The sequence below is a fragment of the Pundamilia nyererei genome, unplaced genomic scaffold, assembly GCF_000239375.1.
Source record: "Pundamilia nyererei isolate P.nyererei 1_Seehausen unplaced genomic scaffold, PunNye1.0 scaffold00241, whole genome shotgun sequence".
In the NCBI taxonomy this organism is placed as follows: domain Eukaryota; kingdom Metazoa; phylum Chordata; class Actinopteri; order Cichliformes; family Cichlidae; genus Pundamilia; species Pundamilia nyererei.
The window spans coordinates 833040-859769 of record NW_005187642.1 but is presented as its reverse complement, the minus strand read 5'-3'; the positions used below and the strand labels follow the sequence as shown (position 1 = coordinate 859769).

General features: G+C 46.1%; 1 protein-coding gene across 3 annotated transcripts; it reads right to left on the bottom strand.

The window, feature by feature from the left end:
- Positions 1-26730, bottom strand: jag1b (jagged canonical Notch ligand 1b). 3 transcript variants are annotated; one of them, XM_005749346.1, is made up of 26 exons: positions 26359-26730; positions 25760-26065; positions 19213-19264; positions 16329-16586; positions 15712-15772; positions 12456-12586; positions 12226-12345; positions 11075-11188; positions 10871-10984; positions 10673-10786; positions 10145-10191; positions 9502-9675; positions 8918-9068; positions 7888-8052; positions 7697-7810; positions 7447-7560; positions 7181-7294; positions 6626-6742; positions 5837-5864; positions 5441-5526; positions 4737-4850; positions 4519-4628; positions 3596-3835; positions 2869-3006; positions 2518-2659; positions 1-1946 (listed from the first exon to the last, which is right to left on the bottom strand). In XM_005749346.1, the coding sequence occupies exons 1-26, from the start codon at positions 26413-26415 to the stop codon at positions 1471-1473; spliced, it is 3657 nt and encodes a 1218-aa protein (XP_005749403.1). In that variant the 5' UTR covers positions 26416-26730; the 3' UTR covers positions 1-1470. The 3 variants fall into 3 exon arrangements, with proteins under 3 accessions (XP_005749403.1, XP_013770423.1, XP_013770424.1); XM_013914969.1 differs by having other exon boundaries at positions 16329-16580; XM_013914970.1 differs by lacking the exons at positions 25760-26065; positions 26359-26730 and adding an exon at positions 19418-19537.

Below are 26730 nucleotides of genomic sequence, written 5' to 3'. Positions count from 1 at the left end.
TCCAGAACAGAGACAACTTTAATTCTCGTTTCATACAAAATATTTAATAAATATGACTTTCAAAAATATATTGCCAGATCAACACAGAATTCTCAAGTTCATAACACAAAGTCAAAAAAAAGAAAAGGGACAAAGTGTTGCCACGATCTCAAAGGGTTAACAAATGAGATAAAACATGTTTGTCTTTAAGAGCCTCAATTTTTAAAAAGAAACAAAATGTGCACAGAAACAAAGCGGACTCTTGCAGAGCAAGGCAGTGTATTTATCTGATACTACAGTGTTCCCATTGCTCCCCTACTGTTCAAGTACTCACAGTCTAGCTTATGATATTATGCTGACTAAAGCAGATGGGAATTCTGGCGTGTCATACTGATGTGACTTGCCTCGCAACTTGGTTGATTTCGACAGCCTTTGAAATACGTCTGGGTTCAACTGAAGCTGCTGAAGAATTTTTGTTCCCTTAAGTATTTATCCATTAGTGGCAAGCAATGTGTCTGCCACCATGTCCAACCCTTGCAGCAGCCGTGATCTTTTGTTGTCCTAACCTCACTTGTCTACAATTAAGGTCCTGGCAACAAATAATGAAATGTCCAACGTGTGTATGGGAGGGAAACAAAAATGAAGTGTTTCTTTCAGGGCCAAAGCACCCATCTTTTGTCTTCTCTGAAATTTGGCTTTTATTGAATGCATTGGAAACAAAGCAAAACAAAAAAAACCTTGAAAGAAATGGTAGGCTTCCACAGCTATCAAAAGCTTCAAACTAAACTGGAACGTATAAATAAAAAGGAATGATATCTTAAGGCTCTTGATTATTAAGTTAATAAATCAAATATACACAATGATTAATAAAAAAAAAAATGTACATATCTACACGTTCTAAATTGTCACATAAATTCTTCATATTGACAGCAACTGCTGACATCGAACCCCTTTCATCTCCCTCCCCACCCAACCCTAAAAATAAAAATAAATAATAAAGTTGATCTTTTTTTTTTTTTGTCTCATTTGACAGTTGCTGAAGTCTAAAGCTGAAAAAGCACTTTCTCCAAATAGAACTAGAAAAAATTCAAACACATACTAAAAATAATTAGCTCTAGTGTTGAACACGTCGGGTAGTTTAAACTCATTGTACAACAATTACACCAGGAGCCCCTTAAATGTGTCCGCTAAAAAAAGAAAGAAAAGGAAACGGGGAAATGAAATGCATAGGAGGACACGTTTGCAACTAGTTCTACAGTGAAATGTATACCAGTGCTTTGTGTTTCCAGCCAACCAAAGCAACTGTCACTGCCAGTGTAAGCCAGCTTGTCAAAACTTAAATTAGCACGGGGAAATATCTGAAAATACTGAGGGGGAGGAGGGGGGGTCACAACTGACATGACTATTTACACATGCCAAAGCTCCCCCAGTTTCACCCACCACCTGGGTGTGAAGGCGTAAGGCTAGGTTGCACAGCAACACAGCTGTCTGCTATACAATGTAGTCCATCCTGTTTATGCTGTTTGCTGTCTCCAAGTCTCTATTGTCCTGTTTGTTAGTCCAATTAGCGTGCTTGGATGTCGAGTTGGGATTGGAGATGGTCGCCTTCTCGTCCCTCTCCACCAGTGTGTATGCTGGCTGTTTGGCAAAGCGGCCCTTCTGCAAGTGCCTCTCCTTGTCGTCCTCATCTCCCTCGGGATGATTTGTCCTTATTTTGGCAATGATGGAGTTCTTATTTTCATAGTCTTTAATGGCCACTGTGAGGCCCACGTGCTTCTCTATAGGGTTCTTGATCTGGTTAAGCTGCTCCCGCACGTTGTTGGTCGTGTTGTCCTCTGAGCTGGTCGCTGATGTCCCGTTGTGGTTGCTCTGTTTCCGCCGCCGGCGCATGCACCACAGCAAAATGGAGACCAGCACGAGGACCCAGATGACAATGAAAATGGAGCTGAGAAGGGGCACTAGGTAATCTGGTAGAAGAAAACAATGACAAGTCAGAAAGAGACCACAAATAAAAAAGAATTGACTCAAACGGTGAATAGTAGGATTTCTGTATTAATGCATCAAGCTAGCTCAGTCATTAATGCGCTTTTGCCAGAACAACCTGACCTCCAAGCCTGGAGCTGAAGAGGAGGCTGCTTCTACTTGGCTGTATCAGCAGTCTGCTGTCACCGTACTGATGAATGGTGAACACAAGTGGGAGTCTGACTAAAAGTCCAGCCAGTTGTACCGTGAGCCAATCTAAAGCCATGTAGCCAAGCAGCTCTGCTCTTTCCATTGAAGATCCTGGCTAGATTCTTTTTAAGCTCCATCACAACTGCCATGAGTCGTGTGGGAGGTTAAGGAATCAGTTTACATATACATGGAATGTTTTTTCTTTGGTGTGCAGCTATGTTGTCACTTTTAGGGCTTGGCTCTATCTCATGATCTGATCTTTAGAGAGAAAAAAAATTGAAAAAAATCCTCCCACCCATTTCAGCACATGCAGGTGTGTGCAAGTGTGGAAAACTTCATAATCAAACAAATAGTTTCAGTTCATACCAGTTTTGCTGGGGCTTGGCACACGCACTTCTGCGATGGCGGAGATGATCGTGTTGTTCCCGTTATGCTTGCTAACCAGGTCAATTATCCTTTCTGTGATCTTTTTAACGGGGCTCCCGTCCAAGCGGTGGTCGTCAGTCGACTGAAGGCAAAGAATAAAGCGAGGTGTGAAATTTAAGTGTTTAGTTGTTGTAAACTGAAGCCACAGAAACTCAACCCTACGTCCATAACACATCCTACCGCAGCTGCAAGAACTCTACGATGCAGGTTATGAATCAAAAGCATTTTTTTGTGTGTGTGCTTTAATGGAAGCAGTCAAACATGGCAGAGTGAGTGGAAGGAAGTACTCACGATGCAGACGTGGATCTCGTTGCTGGCTGAGAATGAGGGGTCACAGGTTATGGACACAGAATGCTCCAAGGAGAAATTCTTGACCACGTATAAGCTCCTCAGCTGCTTACATACTCCTTCCACAGTCAAGCCCTGGACCTGAAGGGAATGAAGCAAATGTTAACAAACACAGGGAAAAAAAAAAAGGGAGGAAAAAAGGGCAATCAAGAAGAAGAAGAAAAAAAAAAAAAGAGCCAAGGCTGCATTTTGGCAGCATGTTCCAACATCCTATCCACCTAATTTAGATTAAAGACCGCAAACTCATATGCTTGTCACTATCTGCTGTCATGCTTGTTAGGCAACTGGCAAGTGATCATTCTATGTGGTGACAGAGTCGCCAGTGGTCCTGTTCAGCTCAAAATCCATATCATCCTGAAATTAATCTCCCCATGTGGTTGGTTTAAGATTGGGATTGGCAGAAGCTAAAAAGTCATGAATGCCTCAGTCTCAGGAACAAAACTTGTATGCAGACAAGGCTCCGAGAGAAATATTCCCCCCACTCCTTCATGGAGCACATTTAAATACATGGCTGAATTGTTAAGGAGTCTTTCTGCCCTGGAGGAATGGGTAATCTTTCACAGTTTGCTGCTCCCATTCATTTAAGACTGCTGGTGGAGGGGAGGGATGGAAAACGAGCCCAAAACCTGTTAAATTCAATCTCTTCCTCCCTGGTGCCTAGGTAACTCACTCGAGGCATGATCTCCTTGTTGAAGGTGAAGGTGATGTTGGCGCAGCTGTTGTCCTGGTAAGTGGAGCTGGGGTGGCATTTGGTGGGGGGCTGGGGAGGGTCGGAGTGCCAGCACTCTCCCAGCTCAATGCAGGGCTTCACAAAGCAGTGGCCCTCCCTGAGGGGGATGCAGCTCTGGCCTGACGGGCACTCGCCTCGGCCCTTGGCACCCAGTTTGCATGACATCGGGCCACACCACATCTGGAGAGGAAAAACACAGGAGCATTGATACATTTATATTACACTGAGTACGCTATACAGTAGAAAACACTTTCAAACTGTCACTGCCGTATCCCCAGATACATCTGCATTACTGTGGAGAGATTTGTATTTCATTTACTACTCTGGGTCTCCAGAGGATGAGTCACACTGTACGAATGTCTAAAAACAAAAAACTGGACCAGTGGTAACAGCTGTCCAAAGATTGATTTGTCTCCACTGCATGTCAGAGATCGTTATGTATCACAAACAAACAATACTGTGATGTCAGGCCAAGTTTTAAATCCATCTCCCAGATCTTTTTCAATCCTACGATGCATTTTCTTGCCGAGGTGAGCTCCACTAGTAAGCCAGCAATGTTCATCTAGCGGTTAGACAGCCATGACGATGACAGCACTACTGTCTAACTCACCCAATCGTCCCTTAGTGGGAACCGGTGTGTGTGTGTTCGTGTTCTAATCAACTAACTGCATCACGAAATTGGCACTCCCGAGCCAACTCCACCCAGTGACACATAATGTCGTGGCCCTGCCTACACCTTCTCATGGAAAACAAGGCACCAAACATCAATGCGATCCATTTTGTGCAGTTCTCCGCAGCACTTCTTCCATTCGGAAGCATGACATAGACTTCACAGGTGTGTCGAGCATTCATAAATACTTTACCTTTGTGCACACAACTTTCCCATTGGAACAGTGGCAAGTGTTGCAGTCTTCATCCCATTTCACTCCATCAGGGGTGACGTGTCCATTAACGGAGCAAGGTTTTCTTGTAACTGTGTAAAAGCAGTCACATTGTTAGAAATATTTTCAATTATTTTTTTTTTCCCCTTCATTTTCATATTTGTTGGGGGTTGTTTTCCCCATCGTGTGGAGGCTGCTACCTTCTTGGCAGTGGGATCCAGTCCTGTCTGGTGGGCATAGGCAGCGATATCCATTGATCTCATCCACGCAGGTGGAGCCCAAGGCACATGGAGAGGACTGGCACTCATTAATATCTGCCACAGAGGAGAGAAGCCAGGGGTAAGAATTGGTTCCTTTGTGGCATAAAGAGCACAGCAACACAGCATTCAAATATTTCACTCTGCACACAAGTCTAATTGCTAGGCTAAACTCACGAAGGCTGTGCATCATTTGAACAGTACATACTAACCAGTTAATAATAATAATGATTACTTAGAAAAAAACCAAACAAACAAGCAAACATGCTTTATGCCAGCCCTGGTCTTATTAGGCAGCATCATTAGCAGGTATGCAGGAGCTAAAGGCTGGACTTAGGCGAACAAAGGGTTTGCAATGGGAAAGAATGTGGCCATCTGAAAGCCTTTAAGAGGGAAAACAATCTGTGTAATCAGTGTCAGAGAGCATGGCTGATTAGCCGTTGGCCTGCTAAGCTGGTTTCCCCCAGGGAAAGCAGCGAGGCTTGGTGGAGTGACACCAAAATGGCTCAGCCTGGCCTGAAGCCCAATGAAAAGATAATTGGCTGACTAGACCTTCCATTTGGAGTGACTGATGGTCCCGGGCATGCTCTAACTGACTGCTCAAACTGCGATCAGGGGGACGTTCTGGAGGCAGGGTTAATACTCACTGATCCGACAGTCTGGGCCAGCGAAGCCTGGGGCGCACTCGCAGCGGTACCAGTTATCCCCATCGACACAAGTTCCACTGTTGTAGCTGGAAAAAAAAAAGAGAGTGAGGGCAGGGGGATAATTTCAGTCTGGAATTTTCTCACCAGTCAACTGAACAATTTCTCAAAGATAATTAAAGCAATCACTCCTATTCTTTGTTTTGGACAAGTGTGCTTGGGTTAGGGAGTTCACTAAACAGAGTTAACTGACTGCATCCCAGGAATGACAGGGGCAGGGTGTATGCCTGGTTCCCAGCAGAGAGTGAAAGCGTCGCAGGTGAGAAACTATCACACGAGGAGGAGCAGCTTGTTTACATTTGTCTAAATCTGCAGGAAATGTTTTTGGCTTCCACTTACCATGGGTGTGGACTGCAGTCGTTGGTATCTGAAAGAGACAAAAAAAATAGAATGGGGAGGGAGGGAGACGAGAGCAGTGAGCATGTTGATTGTTCTCATGTTTTGTGCACATGACAGCAAGAGCACGTCTGAGCTTGCGTGTGCAGAGGCGTGTTGGGCCGGTCGAGCCCGGACTCAGCGCTGCCTGATCACGATGCCTTATTAACAACACTGAGTCGACTCTCACCCTCAAATATGCAACCCACCTCCCCACCCACCCCTTGGCAACACCCATAATTCCATCCCGACCTTCTCCCTCCCGTCCAAAAAAAGTTTCAAGAGGAATTCATGTTTTAGAGTGCATGCATACATGGCAGGGATCCCAGAAAAAAGGGATGGATATATATGTATATATATATAAAAATCAGGGAAGTGGAGGAGGAGAGCTCTAGAACAAGCAGACATGTCACTGTTTGGACAGGAATGCAACGAATGAGAGGGGAGAGAGGGGCGCGTGTTGAGCTAGCAGAAAGGGGGAGAAACATCTGTCTCCACTTTCCTGAGCCCTTTTCTCCCTCCTCCTTTGCTTTCTCCTCTCATGGCCGGCAGCAGCCAGGGAGAGAAGAAAGAAGAGGAAGGAGGGGGAGAGGAGGAAAAAAAAAAGCTACAGATCAAAAGATGATGGGAGAGTCTGCTCTAATCAGATGCAGGAGTTCACCTTTGCACTAGGTAGCACAATGTTTATCATAATTTAATGGCAGTAACTGTCCACCTTTATCTATTACACCACCACCCTCTGCCCTTTCTTACTTTGGGTGCACGTGGGACCCTCCCAGCCTTCCTTGCAGACGCAGGTGAACGAATCCCCCGTCACCACGCAGGTACCTCCATTCTCACACGGGTTTGGAAGGCAGCTCGAGTTTTTGGCTGAGAACAGAGAGAGAAAGGTCAAGTTTGATTTTGTCAGTGAGCTTTCCCAAACAACCAAGAGGATCATCAGCACAATCATGAACCTCAACCCAACTCAGACTGTCTTTGATTGGGCTTTTTTTCCCCCCCGTCTTCTCCCTGACAGCCTTAATTTTCCTTTTTTTACGCCCTATATTCTTTGACTTTGAAGTGTACTGTCAGTGCAATCAGGCATTTTAAGCATACGTCTGTCGGCACTCAAAGGAGAGAGAGAAATGGGCGAGATGAGAGTGGGAGGGAGAGTTGACAGAACGAAAGGATAAAAACTGTTTGTGGACCTCGCAGATCTGACAGATCTGATTAAGATCTGACACAACACGGAGCTCTCCCATAAAGCAAACTTCTTCGTGTGCGTGCGTGCAGAGATGAAACATTAAACCAAGCTGGATGACTCACCTATGTTGCACGTCGTTCCCTCCCACCCCGGGGAACACTTGCACTGGAATGTGTCACCCTCATCATAGCAGGTGCCTCCGTTGTTGCATGTGGCTTCATCGCACTGACTCTCGCCTGGAGGGTGCATGGATAGTCTTTCTTACATGACACTCAGCACAATGTAGAAAATACTGGGTAATTACAAAGAGCCATTAGCACATACCATGAGCCTGCACAAACAGTCTACAGGGGTGTGGAAAAAGCAGGAAAAAAAAAGAAAAGCTTACGGGAGTGGCAAGTCTTTCCCTTCCAGCCATTTTTGCATTCGCAGAAGAAGTCCGTCACCAGGTCTCGACATGTCCCTCCATTATGACAGGGGTTGGTGCTGCAGTCATCTATGTCTGGTTGCAACAATAAACAACAGCGTGATTTATGTGCGGCATATCAAACAAACGTCGTGTTGAAAGATGAATCGACAGGCACCATGAAGGAAGTGTGGCCTTGTTTTGAGGTTGCAGGATAAACAATCGTACTCACTGATCTCGCAGTGGTCGCCTTCCCAGCCGTCACCGCAGATGCACTGGTACACGCTGACTTTGTCAATACACGTGCCCCCGTTGCGGCACGGGTTACTCTCACAATCATTGATGTCTGAAGATGGCAAGAGATGTGTTAGATTTACGACGTGATACATTGCGATCAGTTGTAGATTTGGACTCTGTCCTTACTCTCGTGGCAGTAGGTGCCTCTGAAACCCTCTTGGCACTCGCAGCTGAACTGGCCCCCGGCCTGACTCTGACAGCGACCGTGAGGTCCACAAACGTTTGATGAGATGTAACGCTCTCCTCCTGGTGTGCTGTTGGATGCCACGGCAACCGTGCAGCTATCAATCACTGCAGAGAGGCAATCAAGTTAAATAGTAAAACCAATGACTTTATGAAAGGCTTATTGCAAATTATAAATAAGCCTTAAACCAGGTCCCATTTTACCATAAACAAGAAGGGATGTAAGACACATTACGACAGATCTAAAGGGCAACAGGCCTTTACAGATATAATGCCCATGTGGTTAAAAAAAAAAGTCCAGAGGAAAAACAGTACTGTTAAAAAAGAAAAGGCAAATAAAAAGAATGACAGAGATAAGCTGTTATGCTTTCATAAGCAATTCATTCATTCTCTATTTTACTCGGAACTGAAATCCCTTCCTTTGCCCCCGTCTGATCAGGTTAGGTGAGCTGGGTGAATTTGTTCCCCTGTAATCACTTAATTCTTGCCAAGAGCAGAAAGAATCTTGCGCCTGGTATCTGACTCTGTGGTTGGTCCACTCACTCAATTACACAGACGGGGAGAAAGAGAGAGAAATGTGCGCATTCACTGAGGGGGAAAAGAAGAGGTAGCCCACCAAGTCATTACTAAGAACACACACGGTGCTATCAGCCCTTTGCCAGGTTTTCAGGGAAGAATCATCGGAAAAGCTTTGCTGAGGAGAGGGAGGGAGGGCCATCATCAAGAGAGCGGAACAAAAAAAACAAACAAAACAAAACAAAACCCCTGCTCACCTTGGCCAAGAAATTACTTTGAGTGAAACTAAAATACAGGTATTGCCCTCATGGGAAAAATGTGGGCAAAGTATCCAGGCAAATAGTGAATATCTGGCCTTATTCAGCATTATACAACATCACAGTGCACAGATCATCTTTCAGGCCCCTCGCTGGGGGGGGGGGCAAAGAGCTTGCAGTACTTGCATCAGGAGACGTACCTTTGCACGTGGTGGTGCGACAGTGGTCCTTAAGGTGAGAACAGTTTTTGCCCTCGTAGTCCTCTGGGCAGGCGCAGTAGTAGTCTGTGGCCAGGTTGAAGCAGACTGCTCCATTCTGACACGGGTTGGGCAAGCAGTAATCAATATCCAGCTATGGAAGAAAAGGTTTTGAATAGAGAGTAATGAACCTGATAGTTGACATAGTTTCTGCTACAGAAAACAGAGCAAAACCCACAGCATCCTCCCCACAAACTGTGCCAGGAAACAACACACGCACAGCGCTCAGAGGAGGGGAGGGGGGGGACGACGAGCCAGAGACATAGGACCCGTCCTCTGAGTCTGGGCTTCAGCGCTGAGGAATGTATCCCACTGTAGCCAGGAGCAGCTTCAACAAAGCACTCCCTTTTTAAAAAAGGAGGACTGTGGAACAACAGCCGTTTAAGAGGGTGGGGCAGGAAAACTTTACAACAAGCCCAAAAGATACAGGCAGCGCTAGCAAAAAGAGAGGCTTAAAAACGCTGAATGAGGAAAGGGAAGATGCTCGCACGCACTGGTGTGGGATAGTGGTGGGAGTCGTGCCTCACCTGGCAGAGATTTCCTGAGAAGCCAGTCAGACACAGGCACTGAAATCCGTTCACTTCGTCCTGGCAGCGGCCGCCGTTCAGACACGGCGAGCTCGCGCACTCGTCGATGTCCCTCTCGCAGTGCTCGCCGGCGAACCCAGGCGGGCACGCGCACCGATAGCCGTTTACCAAGTCCTGGGAAAGAGAGGGAGAAAGAGAGTATGAGGGAGAGAAGCCGGAGCTAACCTCGCACAGCCACAAATTTGATTAACTGCTTTCAAAGGGTGGGGTCCAAACAATAACTGTCAAACCAGGGCACAGAATGAACAGGACGGGGGGGTAAATATCACAGCTACACAATTATTTCAACACATTTTCCTGGCACGGGCTCAACGCAATAATGTTTATGGTAATTCTATCTAGTGTGGTCGAGAAACTTGCGCGCCCCTCCCTCAGAAACCCCTCTGAACCCACTCCTCTCAGATTTGATTTCAGAGGAATTCCACAACAATTCCACTGTCGGTTTGGAGGGAACCGTTTACGGCAGCTATTTATACAACCGCTGCAAATGTCTCTGGCTTCGACAAAAGAGACACAATAAAGCAAACAAGTTGGCAAGCAAACCAGCAATACCAGATAAAGCGAGATGGGTTTTTGACCTTACCTTACAAGTTCCCCCATTCTGGCACTGGTCCTTGCAGTCGTTTATATCTGCACATGAAAACAAATCCGAGATTTAATTCTGAACAGCTTAACTAAATAGTCTGTCTTTAAAAACAAGTCTGTGCTTTGAGTTTCCCATGCTAGGGGCCTTTAAAAACATTGTCGGAGCTGGAGAGTGCTGTGCATGTGAGCTGGATGATGTGGCTGCAAAACTCGGTGCAAAACAGCGTATTGAGCAATCCCCTCTGCTGCCAAGTGAAACTAGTCCCTGCGATTGTTTTGAGCCACCCTTAATCACCGTGGCCTTGGCCACACACAGGCCTCATAATGATAAAGCAGATTCATTTATACTGCAGGAGGAAAAAATAAAAAGGAGGACTGCACTTGTCCAACTCTCCCCAACACCTTCACATTACAGCTTCTATGCAGCATGTAGACGATGAAAGGAACTGAAATATCTAAAAGAGCAACAGGAGCTGGACAGACGTTCTGACCCGCAGCTGCCGCTGCTGACAGGATTCAGACTCACTGATGTCACAGTTCTGCCCCGTCCAACCAGGGAGGCACTCGCAGAAGTATCCACCAATCAGGTTGCGGCATGAGTTGGCATTGACGCAAGGCTTGCTGTCGCATTCGTTGGCATCTAGAGGGTGAGAGAATGCAGTTAGTGGCATGCACACGTGTTGCTGACAGCTGTGAAGTGGTGTAGAAAGGGTGAGCGATTCACCAATTAGACACGTCTTCCCCGTCCACTGTGAAGGACAGTGGCACTTGTAGCTGTTAACCAGATCCTGGCAGGTACCGCCATGGTTGCAGGGGTTGGGAAGGCAGTCGTCAACATCTGCGCAAGAGAAGAGGGTCTCGTGTAAGCAACAGGATATTTTCTGTGAAAAGGTACTGACATTAAGAATGTGCACACATTCAGGCTTACTGATCGTGCAGGAGGGGCCGGTCCAGCCTGGTGCGCACTGACATTCGTAGCCTTGACTGGTTTCTGAGCAGCTCCCTCCATTCGAACATGGATTTGAGAGACAGGCGTGTTCGGCTACAAAGAGAGATCACAAAACAAAAAATCCTTGTTGTTTTAATGACAAACTAAGCATCACAAATATACATATTTCTGCCACTGTGCCTGCTAACAGAATATATGTTATTTGTATTGATACTGAAACAAGTCGTGATGTGCAAATGCAGGTTCTGGCTTTGATCCCTTAGAAACGTGAGCCCTCTACCCGCGGTCCAAGCTGTTACACGTCCACGATCGAGTCATTCCTTCACCTCTGAAACCTCCTCCTCTGCCCCGAAAGGCTGCTCAAAAATCCCCCTCTCTCTCGCTCTCATTACCCGCCCAGGCAGACTACACCACCAGGAAATCATCTTTCATGCTAAGTTGATCCGGCCAATGCACCGTGACTTCCCTCTGACTCCCCGCCATTCTTCTTCTGAGAGGCGGCACAAGATGAGAGTAGCGGGAGGGAGAGCGGGAGAGGGGGCAGTCGCGGCACCTCCTTCACAGATGAGTTAAGGATGAGTGAGCACCAAACAAATCAAAAAATTAATGATTCGCTCGAGGAATAACTCGGCAGTAGGAGGTGATCGGCGGACGTCCCCTCGGTATGCCGTGGGGAGGAGGGAAGGGATGCAGCGCTCGCACCCTGGGGCCTCCTTGTTACAATAGCCCAACGCATCGTCCGGTCTGCAGACCTCCTGTTATGAGGGGCATGGTTTCCTGACATCTCTGCAGTTAAGCTGTCAGCACCCTGCGAGCCTCAGATTTAATGAGGAAAAAAAAAAACATCATCTCCATGGTAAGTGTTTGCAACAGCTGAACCTTAGCAACACACCCCATCTGTCTCGAGGAGAGAAGGATGACAGGCCCCAAAAGATCAAGATCGGTGGATTACCTGACTCAGGGGCCACTTACTCTGGAGTGGAAACAGATTATTGCCGAGTTACTGCCTCCTCTGATTACAAACTGAAGGCACCTCTGACCTTTTGTCTGCAAGCTTTGTGAGCCCAGAACATTCCCATTTATTCTAACTGTAAGAATGCTTGGAAGATATAGACAACACGGACACTCACCTCTCTCACAGTTGGCTCCTGAGTAACCCTCCGCGCAGGTACACTGGTACTTATCAGGTCCTGTGTTGATACACGTCCCTCTATTCAGGCACGGCTGGTGAGTGCCACAGTAGTTCAGGTCTGGGAGAAGGAGAAAAAAGAAGAGAGGGGGGGGAGGATCACAGTTTGTTTGGGCACAACAACGGCTGCTCCTACAGTGAGCGCAGCTGAAATAAGAGAAGGAAATTAACCTTTATCACAAAGGTGACCGCCCCAGTTGATGTCACAAAGGCACTGCCACGGCTCTTTACAGGTGCCGTGCACACAGCCGGGGTGGGGGATGCACTTGTCGCAGTACTGACCCTGCCAGCCATACAGACACCTGGAAAACACAAAGATATAGATTTTTTTTATTAGTCTTTTATTTATCCAGGTAAAAAAATCTCATTGAGATTAAAAATCTCATTTTCAAGAGAGACCCGGAATCATGGATGCAGAAAATTAAAAAAACAAAAACAAGTAGAGACAGACAGTGACAGACGCACAGCCTTCAGAAAAGTTCACAACCTTCACAGAAGAGGTCAGATAATCCACGCGCTGCCTGAAAATGTTAATATTTTAATCTTCCATGTATTCCAGATTCGTTCAGCAGCTACTGAGCCATAATCTTAACTTAATAAAGTACACACTAGCGTGAAACAAACCAGCTCCCACAACTGGGCTGCATCTTAAAAGACCGCAAATGAATTTTAAGTAGCAGGGTGTTTATGTAACGGCCTTTAAACAATACTTGGAGCCGCCGCCGCCGACGAAAGAGGAGCATTTAGCTTTTTACTAAACAAGGAAAACAAAAACCCAACACACTAAATTACAGTTCCAATGGGACCTTTAGCACAGCTAACATTAGCATGCGACTAGACGCTCCCTTTAACATCACTACGCCTGTGGCTTGGCAGCGGCAGACGAGGAGGGTTCAGCCTTCTTGGCTGTTACACTGCTGCTCGTCCTGGTTCCCATGAGTCAGAAGTCAGACTTGCGCCCCGAGGGTGAGGACACAGCCTGCTGACCACTGAAATATCCAGGTTCATAATTACACCGATAATGCTGCTCCCTTTCTCGCTCGGCTCCATAATTAAGACGGCAATGCAGCCCCGGTTGATAAATTGGCTCTTTAAAAAGCTGGCAAAGCGGCGATGCAGTCCCTGCTGCTGAGCCCAGCGACAGGAAACGTAGCGTCCCCCCACCCCCTGCGGGCAACTGGGGGGGGGGGGCGGCACGCTGATTAGCCTCAAGAAACGGACGGACTGTAAAAATAAATGCGGCAGTTAAGTAAACCTCAGTCTGTGATTAAAGAGGCTATTCTTAAAAGTGTGCTAATCCCCCTCCATGAGAAGTGGAGCTGGAATCCCCGCAGCAGGATCCCAAATCATTTACAGTTATTACACAGCCAAATTACTGGGGAATGTGACATTAGACTGTGCAGTTCTGCTGATGCACAAAGATTTCATACCCATGAGAATCTGATAGGTTGCAGCGGTGCACATGTGCCTTCTCAAAGTGTTGTGCAGGCCACAGGTGCACTGTTGTTACTCCATTAGCAACAGCGGACGCTCAGGGTATCACTAAAGACTCTAAAGTCATTAAGCTACGGCTTTGCTGCGACAACGGGGCTGCCAAGCCTGCAGCTAATGTTGCTATGTACTGCAGTTGTTTGAGACGCCGCAACAGCCCAACGATGGGAAACTGCTCACTGACTACAGCAGCAGTAGATCTTGCTTGGAGAGTTTGTTGGCGGAGTGCATATAAACAGAGTTAAACCCTGAGCTTTAAATATAGCCACACCTGTACAGGGACTAAAAGACATTCAGGCTCTTGTTCTGCCAGTAGTCACACAAGCAATTACATGAAACTCGATGATGTCAAAAGCTTGGGAAAAACAACAAAGCTGCAGCACAGAATGAACAAACCTGATCATCCCTGTGCTTGATTTATGGCCAAATCAGACAAGTAAGAAAGCAACCATTGCCTGAACTGTGGGAAGAGCCGGACGCCGTGGGGCCCTTCTCCGGGATGAGGATGAGAGTCGACTCTTACTGCGCGCACACAATGCCCTAACGCCGATACCCTTCTGTGCTGGGCTTTTCCTCTGGCTGTGCGTGTAAACAGCATTAGGAAGCCATTAGCTACATAAACAATACACTTTAAGACTCATCCGAATGTTACACACGATTTCACTGCTTAACACTTCCCCTCGTTTGGAGAGCTACATTTCCAGCAGGGCTGTGGCAGTCGAGCCCTACTGCGCAGACTGGCAGCCCCCATCCACAAGAGCTCCACGAGAGATTTACAAGCAGCTCAGCCTACATCTCTGTTAAAGCCCTGGTAGTGATAGTCTGTTGGCTGGGAAGCCAAAAACATGTACAGAGAAAGATCTGTGCCATGTCAAAACTGGTGCTTGGACACAATCCCTACACATCTAAATGATCACCACCACAGGCTTCTGGCAACACACCCCACAGCAAGTGAAGGCACTTGAATCAAATGGCTCTCTGCGCAGGGTATTCCAGCCAAAGAAGATAAAAGGCTGGCTCAGTCCAAAAGGAGCGAAGATTGGGATATTTTGTGGGGAAAACAACATTTGGACTGTTAAAAGAAAAGAGGCTTAGATTAGCTGTTGTCCCAACTGATATTAGATGACAGCTGGTAAATAATCAGCATACTGATATACATAAATTGGAAAACATTGGTAGAACTTATTTTGAGAACACCATCATACATTTTGCAAAGTAATCAAATCACTTTTTTACCAGAGGGTGCAAATAATTCAACTCTGGGTAGTTTGTTTTCACTCATGTGTGTATTTTTGCTTTGTTTTTAATCTGTGAAAATAAATCATTTGAGCACAGGCCCCTGATGTGCAAACATCATCACCCTTCAGCTTACGTCACTGCGACTTTGTGGCTAGATTTTTCTACTCTTTTCCCCTTCGCTTCAAAAAGCGCCTCGAGACACATCTAGCGTCAGCCACCGGTAGTGTTTCACCGCAAGCACGTGGCTCTTTCCCACCGCAGGCAAACTTCTTCTTTTTTTTTTTCCTGTGTCTGAGCTGGTTGCACCTGCAAAGTTTTTGTTTTTGTGGTTCGTTACCCAGGAGAAGAATGCGCATGGTGCGAAACACTGCGTAAAAAACTCTCTCATTGTACCAGGAAATCGCTCAAAAATCACAGAGTATGGGGATTTTGTTCGAAAGACACATCCCTCCCCTGCAGGGCCAAGGACGAGGAAACGTATGTTTATTGACAGTTTATTACTGCAGAAGCTCAAACTGTTATATTTGAGCAAGCGTTGGCATTTGGAATATGGAGGAATATGGTCGAGGGAAGTTCCCTTAGCTGACATCCTATGGATCAGGAAGTAGTGTAAATGTACAAGAAGGGGAAACTGGGTAATCAACGGTCAGCATTTCATTTGGAAAAGTGCAGAAAAGTCTCACGAAGCAGCACTTACTTGCATCCACCTGGTTCCTTACATGATCCGTGCTCAGTGCTGCAGCCCTGTCGACATATAGCTAGAAGAAGAGGAAGAATTAATCATTTAACTGCACGGTGACTAGATTCACACTTGGCCTGTGGCAGTTATAACAGCAAATAATATGATTAGCGCTATTTGACATTTCTGTCTGTAGAACAATCAGAGCTGTTTACAGACAACCATGCATGCCTTGCCAAAACTACCCTGGATCCAACTTCTCCTGGTTGCCCTCTTCACAGCCCACAACTGTTAGTCAATCAACATTTAACAACATTTTAGTGACATACAAATCAGCAGACTGACAGTCTAAGAACCGCAGTCTCATGGCATGAGACATTTATTAAACTGACTACTGCCCAGGCTTGTTTTTAGGAGGAAATATGATTTTTTTCACACTCCTAGCAGGAAAGAAGAAAAAAAAGAAAGGAAAAAAAGAGGGGGGCAGAACGGAGATGTCATTCAATTCAACAGAAAGCATTTCCTTCATACACATAAAGACTAATCCTGCAGTCTTACGCAGTTTTCTCCAGAAGCATCTGTTTCAAAGTGACTTCTTCCATTACTTCATGCTGCCATCTCACCCAAGGCCTCACCTGTGTTGCAGTCAGGTCCAGACCAGCCTTCCAGGCAGGTTTTGTTTCCATTGTTGTCACACGTATAATGCCCGAAGAACTCGTCTCTGGGCCGACAAAACTTGTTGCAGCCGAAACCGTAGTAGTGCTCGTCGCAGCTGACCCGGATCTGGTATTCAAACTGGGCTACGGGGCCGTTGTGCGTCAGCTTCTGCCATTGCGGGCTGGGGTTGATCATGCCAGAATGAGAGGCTTTTTCTATCAACCTCCCATCTACACCTTAAAGGGGGGGGGGGGGAAGGAAGCACAAGCAGTCGTACTTGTGAATTTCAAAGTAAAGGAAAGAGAAATACTAATTTTTCTGTTTGGTTCTTTTGAGTTTCATCAAATGTTTGGGCCTGAGAGGAGAAAACAAAAACACCCCAACATCAGTGGAATGCAGCATCCTACATTACGCTTTTGGCTTTTGCACTTTGCTCCGAGAGCCTAAAACCGGACCAAGAATTCTGACACAAATTGCAGAAGATCCCTTACATAGCAGATTATATGTAATTAAAGCAACTATGTGTGTTGGAGAGGAAGAAAAGTAGTGGGATGAAATGCAGGAAAGAAAGAAGAAAAAAAAAGGATGCGGGTAATGAGCACTTTTAACTGCTTTTTTTCTCACGCTTCCCTTTCCAACTCTCCATGGTTGGTTTGTGATTCTCAGGTTTACAGCTTGAGGAAACTGCTGGTCTCTGACGCTGCCCTCTGCATCTGCTCAGGCGAGGACAGAACTGCAGCCGCCGTAAATTACAGTGCGAGGATGCCACAGTCACTACTGGGAAGCCAGCCAGTGTGCCATCAGCACTTTTCCCCCCAGTCTGCCTTCCTCACATGCATTTTTTTTTTTTTTGGGGGCACCAACAGCTCCCAAAAGTATTGAAATCAACACTTGGAAGATTCCATCTTCACTTCAGGAGGGAACCAAGTTTATGTTTTGATTGTAAAGATCCACACAGAAACAGACCTGCGTTTTTGTCAATGTGGAAGAGGTCACAGCTCTGGCAAATAGAGGACGGAGGCGAGAGCCACGCTCGCAGAGCAAACACGCTCACCCCAACCTCCAGACACCGCACCGTCTACATGCAAGCCCTTTCGCATTAACACCACTCATTCACTCGCGCTCGCTACTCCATGTCTAAATCTTCCACCTGGGAGAGAATGAAAAATGTGTCACAGTCATCATTTACTGCGCTCACACGAGCAGGGGTGGTTGACCGCGAGGTAAATCGCTCCTGTGTGTAGTATGATGCAACGCAGCGCGGGGGGGGCGGGTGGATGGCCCGCTGTTATTTATTTACTACGCTGTGTACGGCGGCGTCCTGAAATCACAGTGCCCGGTGATATTTCGCAGTACTCTGGAATCCAAAGATTAACCGTGTGGTATTTCTCTACCGACTGCTGGCCTGCAGTGTCAGGAGTAGCACGCCCTTGCTACCTGCTGCCTGGCTCGTAGCTTAACATAAATCAGACCAACTTTAAAAAGTTTAGAAAGGACATGCTAGAAAAGAAAAAAAAATTTTTTAATCTAATTTTTAAAAAAAAGAAGGAAAGCTGGTTTCTCAAACACGCTATAAAACTAAACGATTCAGGTTCTACATTTACACAGGTGTTTTAACTTGAGCCAGATGTTTTATTCTGTTCAGGAATCTGTTTAGATGTCGGTCAAACACACGAAGCCTACAGAACCTCAAGCCAGCCTGCTGGAGGCTCAGAGGCTTAAACAGCACCTCATGTGTACATTCGGGGGGCTTCTCACACCAATGCCCTAATGGGTCTCCGGGGAGCGGCAAATACAGCAGAAAAGACCGAAACCTCGCTGAGCTCGAAAAAGACATAAACAAGCACGGGATAAGGCCCTGCCCTCATCTGGAATCACAAAGCTGACCACCAGCCAGCAGGAATCCCAGCAGGAACCAGAATTTAGTCAGGTTGATCGCATAATTATGGGAGGAGCAGCTCAAGTCTCAGAGTGGCAGAGTTGTCAAAAATAATTTCAAGCAGTTTAAGTACCAATATTTCACAGATACCCCGCTGGGCCCTCTCTTACTCTGCCCATGTGAAAATCCCCACATAGCGCCACCTCCTCTCTCATAGTGGTGTCTACTTCTTGTCACTTGTCCTACTCACTCCAGTTCACTAGCATTTTGCGTGGTGATAGAAAGCCGCTTTTGTGGCTGAACATCTTTTTATAATCATCTTAACCCCCACCCGTCTGTGGTATTGACCATCTGTATTTTTCAAGGCATTTACCCAAACATTATTGACTAGTAGTCGTCCACCGCACATGCTCTGAGCTCAGCCCGCCTATATGCCTGCGGTCATGCACAGGCCAGAGGTCACTTTAACCTCAAACAGAGCAGAGCTCTGAGGCTTCAGTCTCCTACACACCAGTCAAAGCCTCAAGCTGGTCGGCTGGGTGAACTATGTTTCACGCCTCAGTGACAGTGAGACAGTGTGACCCCGACCCTGGCTGGCAGCACCCGCCATCAGTCATGAGCCAAATAAAAATGTTTTTTCTATTGGGGGAGCAGCGAGGCTCTGTTGTCTTAAAAAAGAAAAAAAAAAAAAACCTTGACAGCCCTCCCCAATCCCATCTTCTTCCTCTTACTTCCTTTAACTCATCTCCTCCCTGTAGCCACCTGTCAACACACTTTAACACACACGCACACACAAAACCACCCAGTGGACCATGTGGAAGAGGGCAGGGGGGTTCAGGAAGAATCAACTTCCTTCCCTGACCTTCAACGAAACTCCTCCCAGGCACTGCTGTGACAGGGGGGAAAGGAAAAAAAAAAAGAAAAAAAGAAGAAGAAATGAACAGAAGGCAAGATGGAGATACCAGACAAGGAGAAATACTTACCACTGGTTTCATTGTTGAAGTCCAAGGCTTCCACTATCAGAGTGTAGGACCTCTGAGGAAGACAAGACATACAGGGAGCGTTAGTGGAGAGGAGGAGTTCCTGCATCATAAACAAAATGACTCAGTGGCAAATCTTTTGAAAGACTTCATGATAAGTTCAGTGAATTACGTCACAGTAGTGCCCTTGTGGGGTTTTTTTACTGACCATGCAAACTAACTCGTAGGAGGTTCACACGTTCTCCCATTTATCGGGAATGCTGCAGTTCTTGGGCCCATTTATCTGTGAGGTCTGAGGGCTGGAACGTGTTTTTCCTCAAGTGTCATAAATGGTACATTTGTAACGCCTACGAAAAAAAGAGACTAAAATCCAGAACTTTTCCATTTCCCATGACCTCACCAACCTTGCCAATGACGTTTCATCTGCCTCTCACCGGGTTAGCCTAAAACAAAGCCTAGTACAGAAACCAACGTGAACTATGAACAATAGTCCCGTTGATCTGATTAAGAGGATAAGCTCGAGGTGGTGCGGAGGTCTCTGTGATTAGAATGGCAGACACAGTGAGCAGTGGTCTGGTCTAGGTGGACACGCACCCGGCAGGACGGCGCTGGACGTGCCAAAAAAGCAACCGTAAGTCAAAAATAAGAGCGCACAGAAAAAGCAGAGCCAAAGATCTGTCTTCATATTAGCCGTTGTAACCTTGCCCCTCTTTAGAAACAGTTTTTCCCCAAATACAGTTTTTCCACATGTTTATAAAACGGTGGTGAGAGGCCAGTTGATTCCTTTTATATATTTTTTTCTTTTGCAGCGTAGGTGGGGTTTTCAGTTTCATCCTAATTTATGGACTTCAATAGGCGTGCTATGATGAAGCCAGGCAGAAGTGCTTAGGAACGCCACTTTATTTTTTAAAGGACAAGCAGAAAAATGGGACACACACACAAAAAAAAAAGCGTAAGAGATGGTGAAATGGGGAAAAAAACTGAAATACAAGAAAGGGGAAACCACAGAGAAACTGAATGAGAGCTACACTCTGGAGGGCCCGTCTACATTTCAGCACTGCCAAAAACGCTTTGTCCGATTCAGGGTCGGTAGCGCTCACACCGATATCGGCTTACACATCCACCCTGCGCTGTAGTTATGAGGGAATCGGACAAAGTGTCTGCGAGCGCACACGACAGAGTCCCAGAAAAAAAGCATGCGGCTGTGAGACGGTGTAATCCACTTACATTAACTTGGGCATCCAACTTAAACACCTACTTGTTACATTCACACGCGTACTCGGCCGTAGCAGCGATGCTTGGAGGCATTTCAGATATATATAATTTTTTTTTTTGCATGGCCTCTTTCTGCCGCAGCAATGACTTCACGATAAACAAACCAGCTTGAAGGAAAACCCCTGGTCTCTTTCCACAGAGGAACAAAAGGGGGCATGAGTCATTCCTGATGCTTTTTCACGGCTTCACCTTGTTTTCTCAGGCATTCGCTTTTCCATCTTTCCAGGAGACATTCGTCTCATCCCGTGCCAGTATTTCGCTGCAATCAGGGCAGCCATTATTTGAGATGCAGCGCTCATCAGCAACAGCCTTTACAGTATATTCTGACTCACAATTGGCTGCAATCGCTTGCTGCAGAGCTCCAACAAGTGAGTCAGTAGTTATGTGATACCTAATCACCTAAAGCCACAGCCCAACCTACAGAGAGTTGCTTTAACAGTAGGAACAAGAGTCTTCTGGCTTCTCTTCAAGCATTAAGTAGTATTGTGTAAATGTTGTCATTCACCTCCTGTGACCAGCACTTGACACAGTTGCAAAAGAGTAGACTTCTCATTAGAGAACCAATACTCCAGCGTAAAGAACAGCGCTTGGATACATCTAGCAAATGTTTACAGACTTTTGAAATATCAGGATATCACCCATGTGACAGCACAGCACACGTGGAGAAGTCATCTTAAAAAATGGGAACTCAACTGAAAGATAAAAAAAAAAAAAAAATGACGAGAAACATCTTTGGAATTTCCGAATCATGGTGACATTAACTTGACGTGTTTGTCATTTAATGTGTGGAGGAAAAAAAGAAGAGGATTTTGTGTTAAAACCCTGTTTTTGTTTTGTTGTTTGCACTTGCCAACACGTTATCATTCTACTGGCAGTTAAATAGGGAACAGCAATGGATCCCTGCCAAGTGAAAACATCAACAAGCCCGGATTCACCTGCTGCACAGCAACATTTCACAACGTGTCCGAGACTGATGGGAAAGAAATCCCTCATTGTAGTGAGCTGGGCGTTAACAGGCGTCAAGTCTAATGGAGTACTCCTAAAATAAGTAAACAAAAAAATATACACAGAAAAAATTCTTTAACGTGACACACACACTTACACACCCATATCTTCTATCATTAGACTTGCCTGAACACGGACGCTTTTGAAGCTATGCAATCGTGCAGTCACGTGATCGTGTAGTGCTCCTTCATTAACATGATTAAAAGGGCTCGCAGTTAAAAACTGGGGGGGGAAAAAACAAACAAACAAAAATTCGATATCGATGTTTTCTGTTCCGCCCTTTTTGGCACACTCCTAATGTTTCTATACCACGGGGTTCCCAACGTCAAGTGAAACGTCAGTGCGGCTTGATTCAACAAGTAGCTTCCCCATTAATGGGATGTTTAGTTTCATGCTAAATAACTGCTCCCAGAAAGTGAGATACTGGCTGGCTCCTCATTCGCCAACACTCCATAACTCCTTGGCGGTTATCAGCGCCGAACCGTCTGCCACTGCCAGGTTCACTTTTCCCAGGCTCCCAGCTGACTCACTTCTCCTCTTTGAACTACATAGCACACTCTCTAACCCCCTCCCCTCTCTCACACTTGCACACAGACACACACATCCAAGTGCAATAAGTGTGGCCATATGTCTTCTTATCTTTCCCGGCCAAGCAGGCACTGTCCAACAGACAAGCGGCATAAGCGATAAAGATCATTCCAGTTCGAATCACATTCACTTGCCAAAAAACACTACTGAATCCTCTCAGTAGGGGAATTTTTCCCCTCACACACCCTCTTATCTTCCCTCTTTCTGAAAATGAAGCCATTTGATGTACCATTACTAAGAAATATAAGGGAAAAAAAAAGTACAGGGGGAGAGGGGGTGTCTCATGGAACAGGTCAAAGGTCTAAATAACGGCAAGGTAGAACAGATTGGACTAGTCTAGGCCTACAGTCAGCACAGAGGAAATGTAAACAGTTTCATCAAAGGCATGTTGACTTTCTGTATCAGCTCTCCTGAGTCAATCACTTTCATGGTATCAGCCTGCAATCTAACCAATGATTGGGGCTGCTAAATAACACACCCTGTTTGCCACCAAAACCTTGGTTCAGTCCTGAAAAGCCCGCTCTTGTGATCTTCTTTAAAGCCCACCGGCTTTCACTGATTGGGGTTGGAAGGAAGGAATGCATTGTTTCCCCAGGACTTTTTCATCACAGGAGTTACACGGAGACTCAGTTTATGTATCCTGTTAAAAGGTACGTCGGCCCCTGGTACAAACAGAACCTCACCCCGACCAAAAGAATCTCACCTTTTGCCAACTAAAACACGAGGCACCGCAAACAGATTACTCACAAGGCAAAGTTAATCAAAACATGAACCCGAGTCCAGGAATGAAAACCATATCGAAGTGTTTAAAGAAGCAGGCAGTCATCGGTCTTTGTCAAGGTTCACAGGCCATTAAGGGAAACAAACAAAATTTAAAAGGTGCAGGTTATCTTTTCCAGTTAAATACATATTTTCGATTCATGTCTCCCTTCCAAGAAGCTGCGAGCAACTGATAAGAAGTGAAGCATCAGAGGGCATTATGTAATGCCGCGGTGACAAAACACAGCAATTACACTATTATAAAAAAAATTTAAAAAAACCAACAGCATTCTTTTCTCTCTTTCACTTGAGTAATTTGCACTTAACTGCCACATCAGAGCCAACTACAAACATGTCATTACTCCCACCGCTCCCACGCTCACAGTCCGACTGAGCTCAGCATTGTTCTTTGACGCACCTGATCCCGGTTCTCAGACTGCTTTGACTCACTCCAAAACCCAAAAACAGGGATACCACCGGGTCTCAGGCCTCAGAGACGCCAGAGGTTTTCTTTTTGTTTTGTTTTGTTTGGTTGGGTTTTTTTTCCAAAATGGAAAGATACTTTGAAATCCAGGCATCACTGGAGCGAGGGAAAGGAATCGCTCAAAAGATAAAGACGATGGCGGGGAGGAGGGGACTCCAGAGCAAAGTTCTGGCCTTTTCCTTTTACAGGTGTTACACGGGCAAATTACTGAAGGCCTGAGAGCCAACCTTTATATCACTGCTGAGTCTACTACTGCAGCTTCCTGTTGCTTGCCCTGCGCTGGCATTACAGCTGCAGTGCATCTATTATGCTCTGTAATCCTCACTGTAGTCACCGAGGGCTCACTATTGTCCCGGCTTGCCACTGTAGCAGGGCCCTCACTTCTCTGTGGGGCACAAGCATGAGGCGGACATTAACCAGGACCTGCACGGGGCTCTGAAACACTTCTGAAAGAGATGTGCGGCTGATGTCATTCAGCTGGATGCCTGGCTCTTGCCTCTACCTGATCTAAGCGCATGTGTGTAGCCTCATTAAGTGCCGCAGTTACCGTGGGTGGCAAGGTTAAAGCGATGAAATGCCTGGGGTCCAACCGAGCGTGACTTAAACAAAGCCCTTAGCCTGGACAAGAGGCCAACTTCATGCAGCTCAGTAGAGAGGATGAAGGGAGAGAAAGAGTGGGGGGCTGGGGGGAGTTTCATGAACTCAGAGTACCCAAGAACCCAACTGCACCACACTGCCATCTGTCCACAACAGCCAATCAACTGATGAAAAGGACAAAGAGTGATATCATACCTAACCTGACAATTGTTAATGTGCAGTGAAGTAAAGCACTTAAAGTGAAGGATGGGAGAAGCTAGCGAGCAGCTCCAAACTCCCGATTTCTACAGATATGGGTTCAAAACAAGTGACCTGATGGATTGTGCAGAACTTTTTTCTTTTTTAGAAAAACAGCATATTTCTATGTATCTGGAGATTTTAAAACACGACATGGACATCCTTCATTAGGCCCAGAACATGCAGGCCATGTTTGGAAAGAAAGCATTCACATTATCAGCGTGCGAGAAGAGAAATGTGAGGAAAGCGAGCAGAGCGCCGGGTTGCATTTCAATGTCAACAATGTGCCGTTTCCAAGCAGAAATGGTTTTATCCAGTAAGATGAAACTAGTCGGGCTGCAAGGATTAATACTAACTTAGTGTTGCCATAGTGTGAACATAAACACAAACCTTTGTCTTTTAAAGAAAGTTGTGAGGTGCCAGAGACTAAGAGGAGAACAAATAAAAGTACAGGCTAGATCAAACTGCACGCCATCCTGCTGAGAACATGATTTTACTGGCAGATTGCAGGGAAAACACAAATTTAAATGATCTGTTCGACCTCACAGGTAAGGCACACAACAATGAACCACATGAAAGGGGAAAACTGAAAAGTCCACTTCTTCCCCCACTCTCCTCCTCGAGGCCTTTCAAGTGCAGTGCCTGAAATTACAACAAGAACCTCCATCAAGTTTGAGGTAAAAATAGCCTTGATGTAATTGAACAACACATACCAACAGACTGTGCCTTTCACCCATCAGGCACAGCAGAGGAGTTTGCGGGCCAAGCTGTGGGGCCAGTCAGTCTGTGCAGTCCTTTTTTTTTTTCTCTCCCCCTTCTTCTCTCTCACTACATAGAAATGTGCTCCAGCATGGCAAATCATCTCCCTCTCACAGAGCTACAACACTCCCACAGGCCTGTCAGGCCCATTTATTTATTCAATGAAGAAGAGCTGACACTCAAGGAAACCAGAAAGTGGGTTTTCACCCTGGAGTTGCTGTACTGTGCTACATGACCAGCTTTGCCAGGAAGGCAGACAAGGGGAATCTGAGAGTTAAAAATTATTTTAATCTACTCAATCGGGCCAGACAAGGGGGCACACATTCATAAGGACTGGTAGGAAAGGAGGGAACCCATTCAACACATTAATAACAACAACAAAAGAGTGGATTTCTTGAAATGTTTCATCTTTTTTTTCCTACTAGATTAGATGACCCAGGAGTTCAGATTAACTGCAAGTCATAATCTGTCCACTTGCACTCCCTTAAGCCAAATTCTAACTCGGGTTTTATGATTATATGTAACGCGGTTTTAACAACCTTACACATAAGCAGACAGGTCTAGGCCTGATGGTGCAAAAATGCCTGCACCTGGTCAATTAGCGCACATAATGAGGAGGGGAGGGGGGGCGCTTTCTCAAAGGGACAATTCACTGAGAACCAAGTGCCAAATGAGAAACTCACTCTTTGTTTGTTGTGCTTTCTATCCTTTTTTTCTCCTATTTTTTGAGGGGAGGGGGGGTTAAGAATGATTGACAGGCAGTAATTGCGCAGAATTGCCCTGCAAACACACATTTTCTCTCTTTGGAGATTTTTTTTTCTTTCTTTTCTTAGAGTCTCCACTCACCGGCCAGGCAAAACTGAAGGGCAAAACTATCCTGGATTTGTCATTCCTGACAGAGCTCTTGAAAGAAAAGGTATTCCCTCCCAGGACAGGCGTAGATCCCATTCCGAAGCTGCAGGGCCCTGCAGCGGAAACTCTGGACTGGTATTCCTTTAGGCAAACTTTAAAAAACGTATTGCACTCGTCCCGTGTGCACTTTCTATCCGCGCCGCTCCGTGCGCCGTCGCAACACACGCCGCTCAGCAGCTCTCCGTTCGCATTGCGCATCGATAAGATTTGTAACTCGAATTGTCCGGATCCCTCTGACACCTGTTGAAGACAGAAAAGTGAGTGCAATGGGACTGTGTGTGGAGGGGACTAAACAAAAACAACACAAAAGCTGCACTTTTAACACTTTTGCGTCACATGTACGCTAGTTTTTACGCACGCAGCATGCTAACTGTTGAGATTTTTCTTGCAGAGGCATGCCTACATGTAATGTTAGCATAGCTGTGAACTTTCAAAGGCGACACGCATGCAGAAAGCAGAGGACATCCAAACGGCCCGAACTGAGTGACCTTTCCCGCTCGTTTTCAGCGGAAAAAAGGAACCAATCCACGTACCTTCGCGAGAAAGCAGAGTAAAAAGGCAGCAACCACCGAGCCCCGTCTCAAAATCATGCCTCCGGACTGCTGTTGCCACTCGTTTGTACTAATCGTCTGGCCGACACACGGCACCAGAGCTCTCCTCTGGTTTAAACATGCACGAGTGGGGAGCAACGATTTGTTCAGTGGAGCGCAGGTTCCTGATTCATAGACCTTCCTAGTACGTCCCTCAGGTTCTCCGAGCCTGTGCGCCTCTTCGTTTATCTTACACTCTCCACTTGTTGTTGTTGAGCAAAGTTTACACAGTAGCCATGCGGCGGCCGAGCTCACTGCTGACTGACTGCTGCTCAGAGTTGGAGAAAGCTACACAAGTTCAGCAACGAGGGAGTG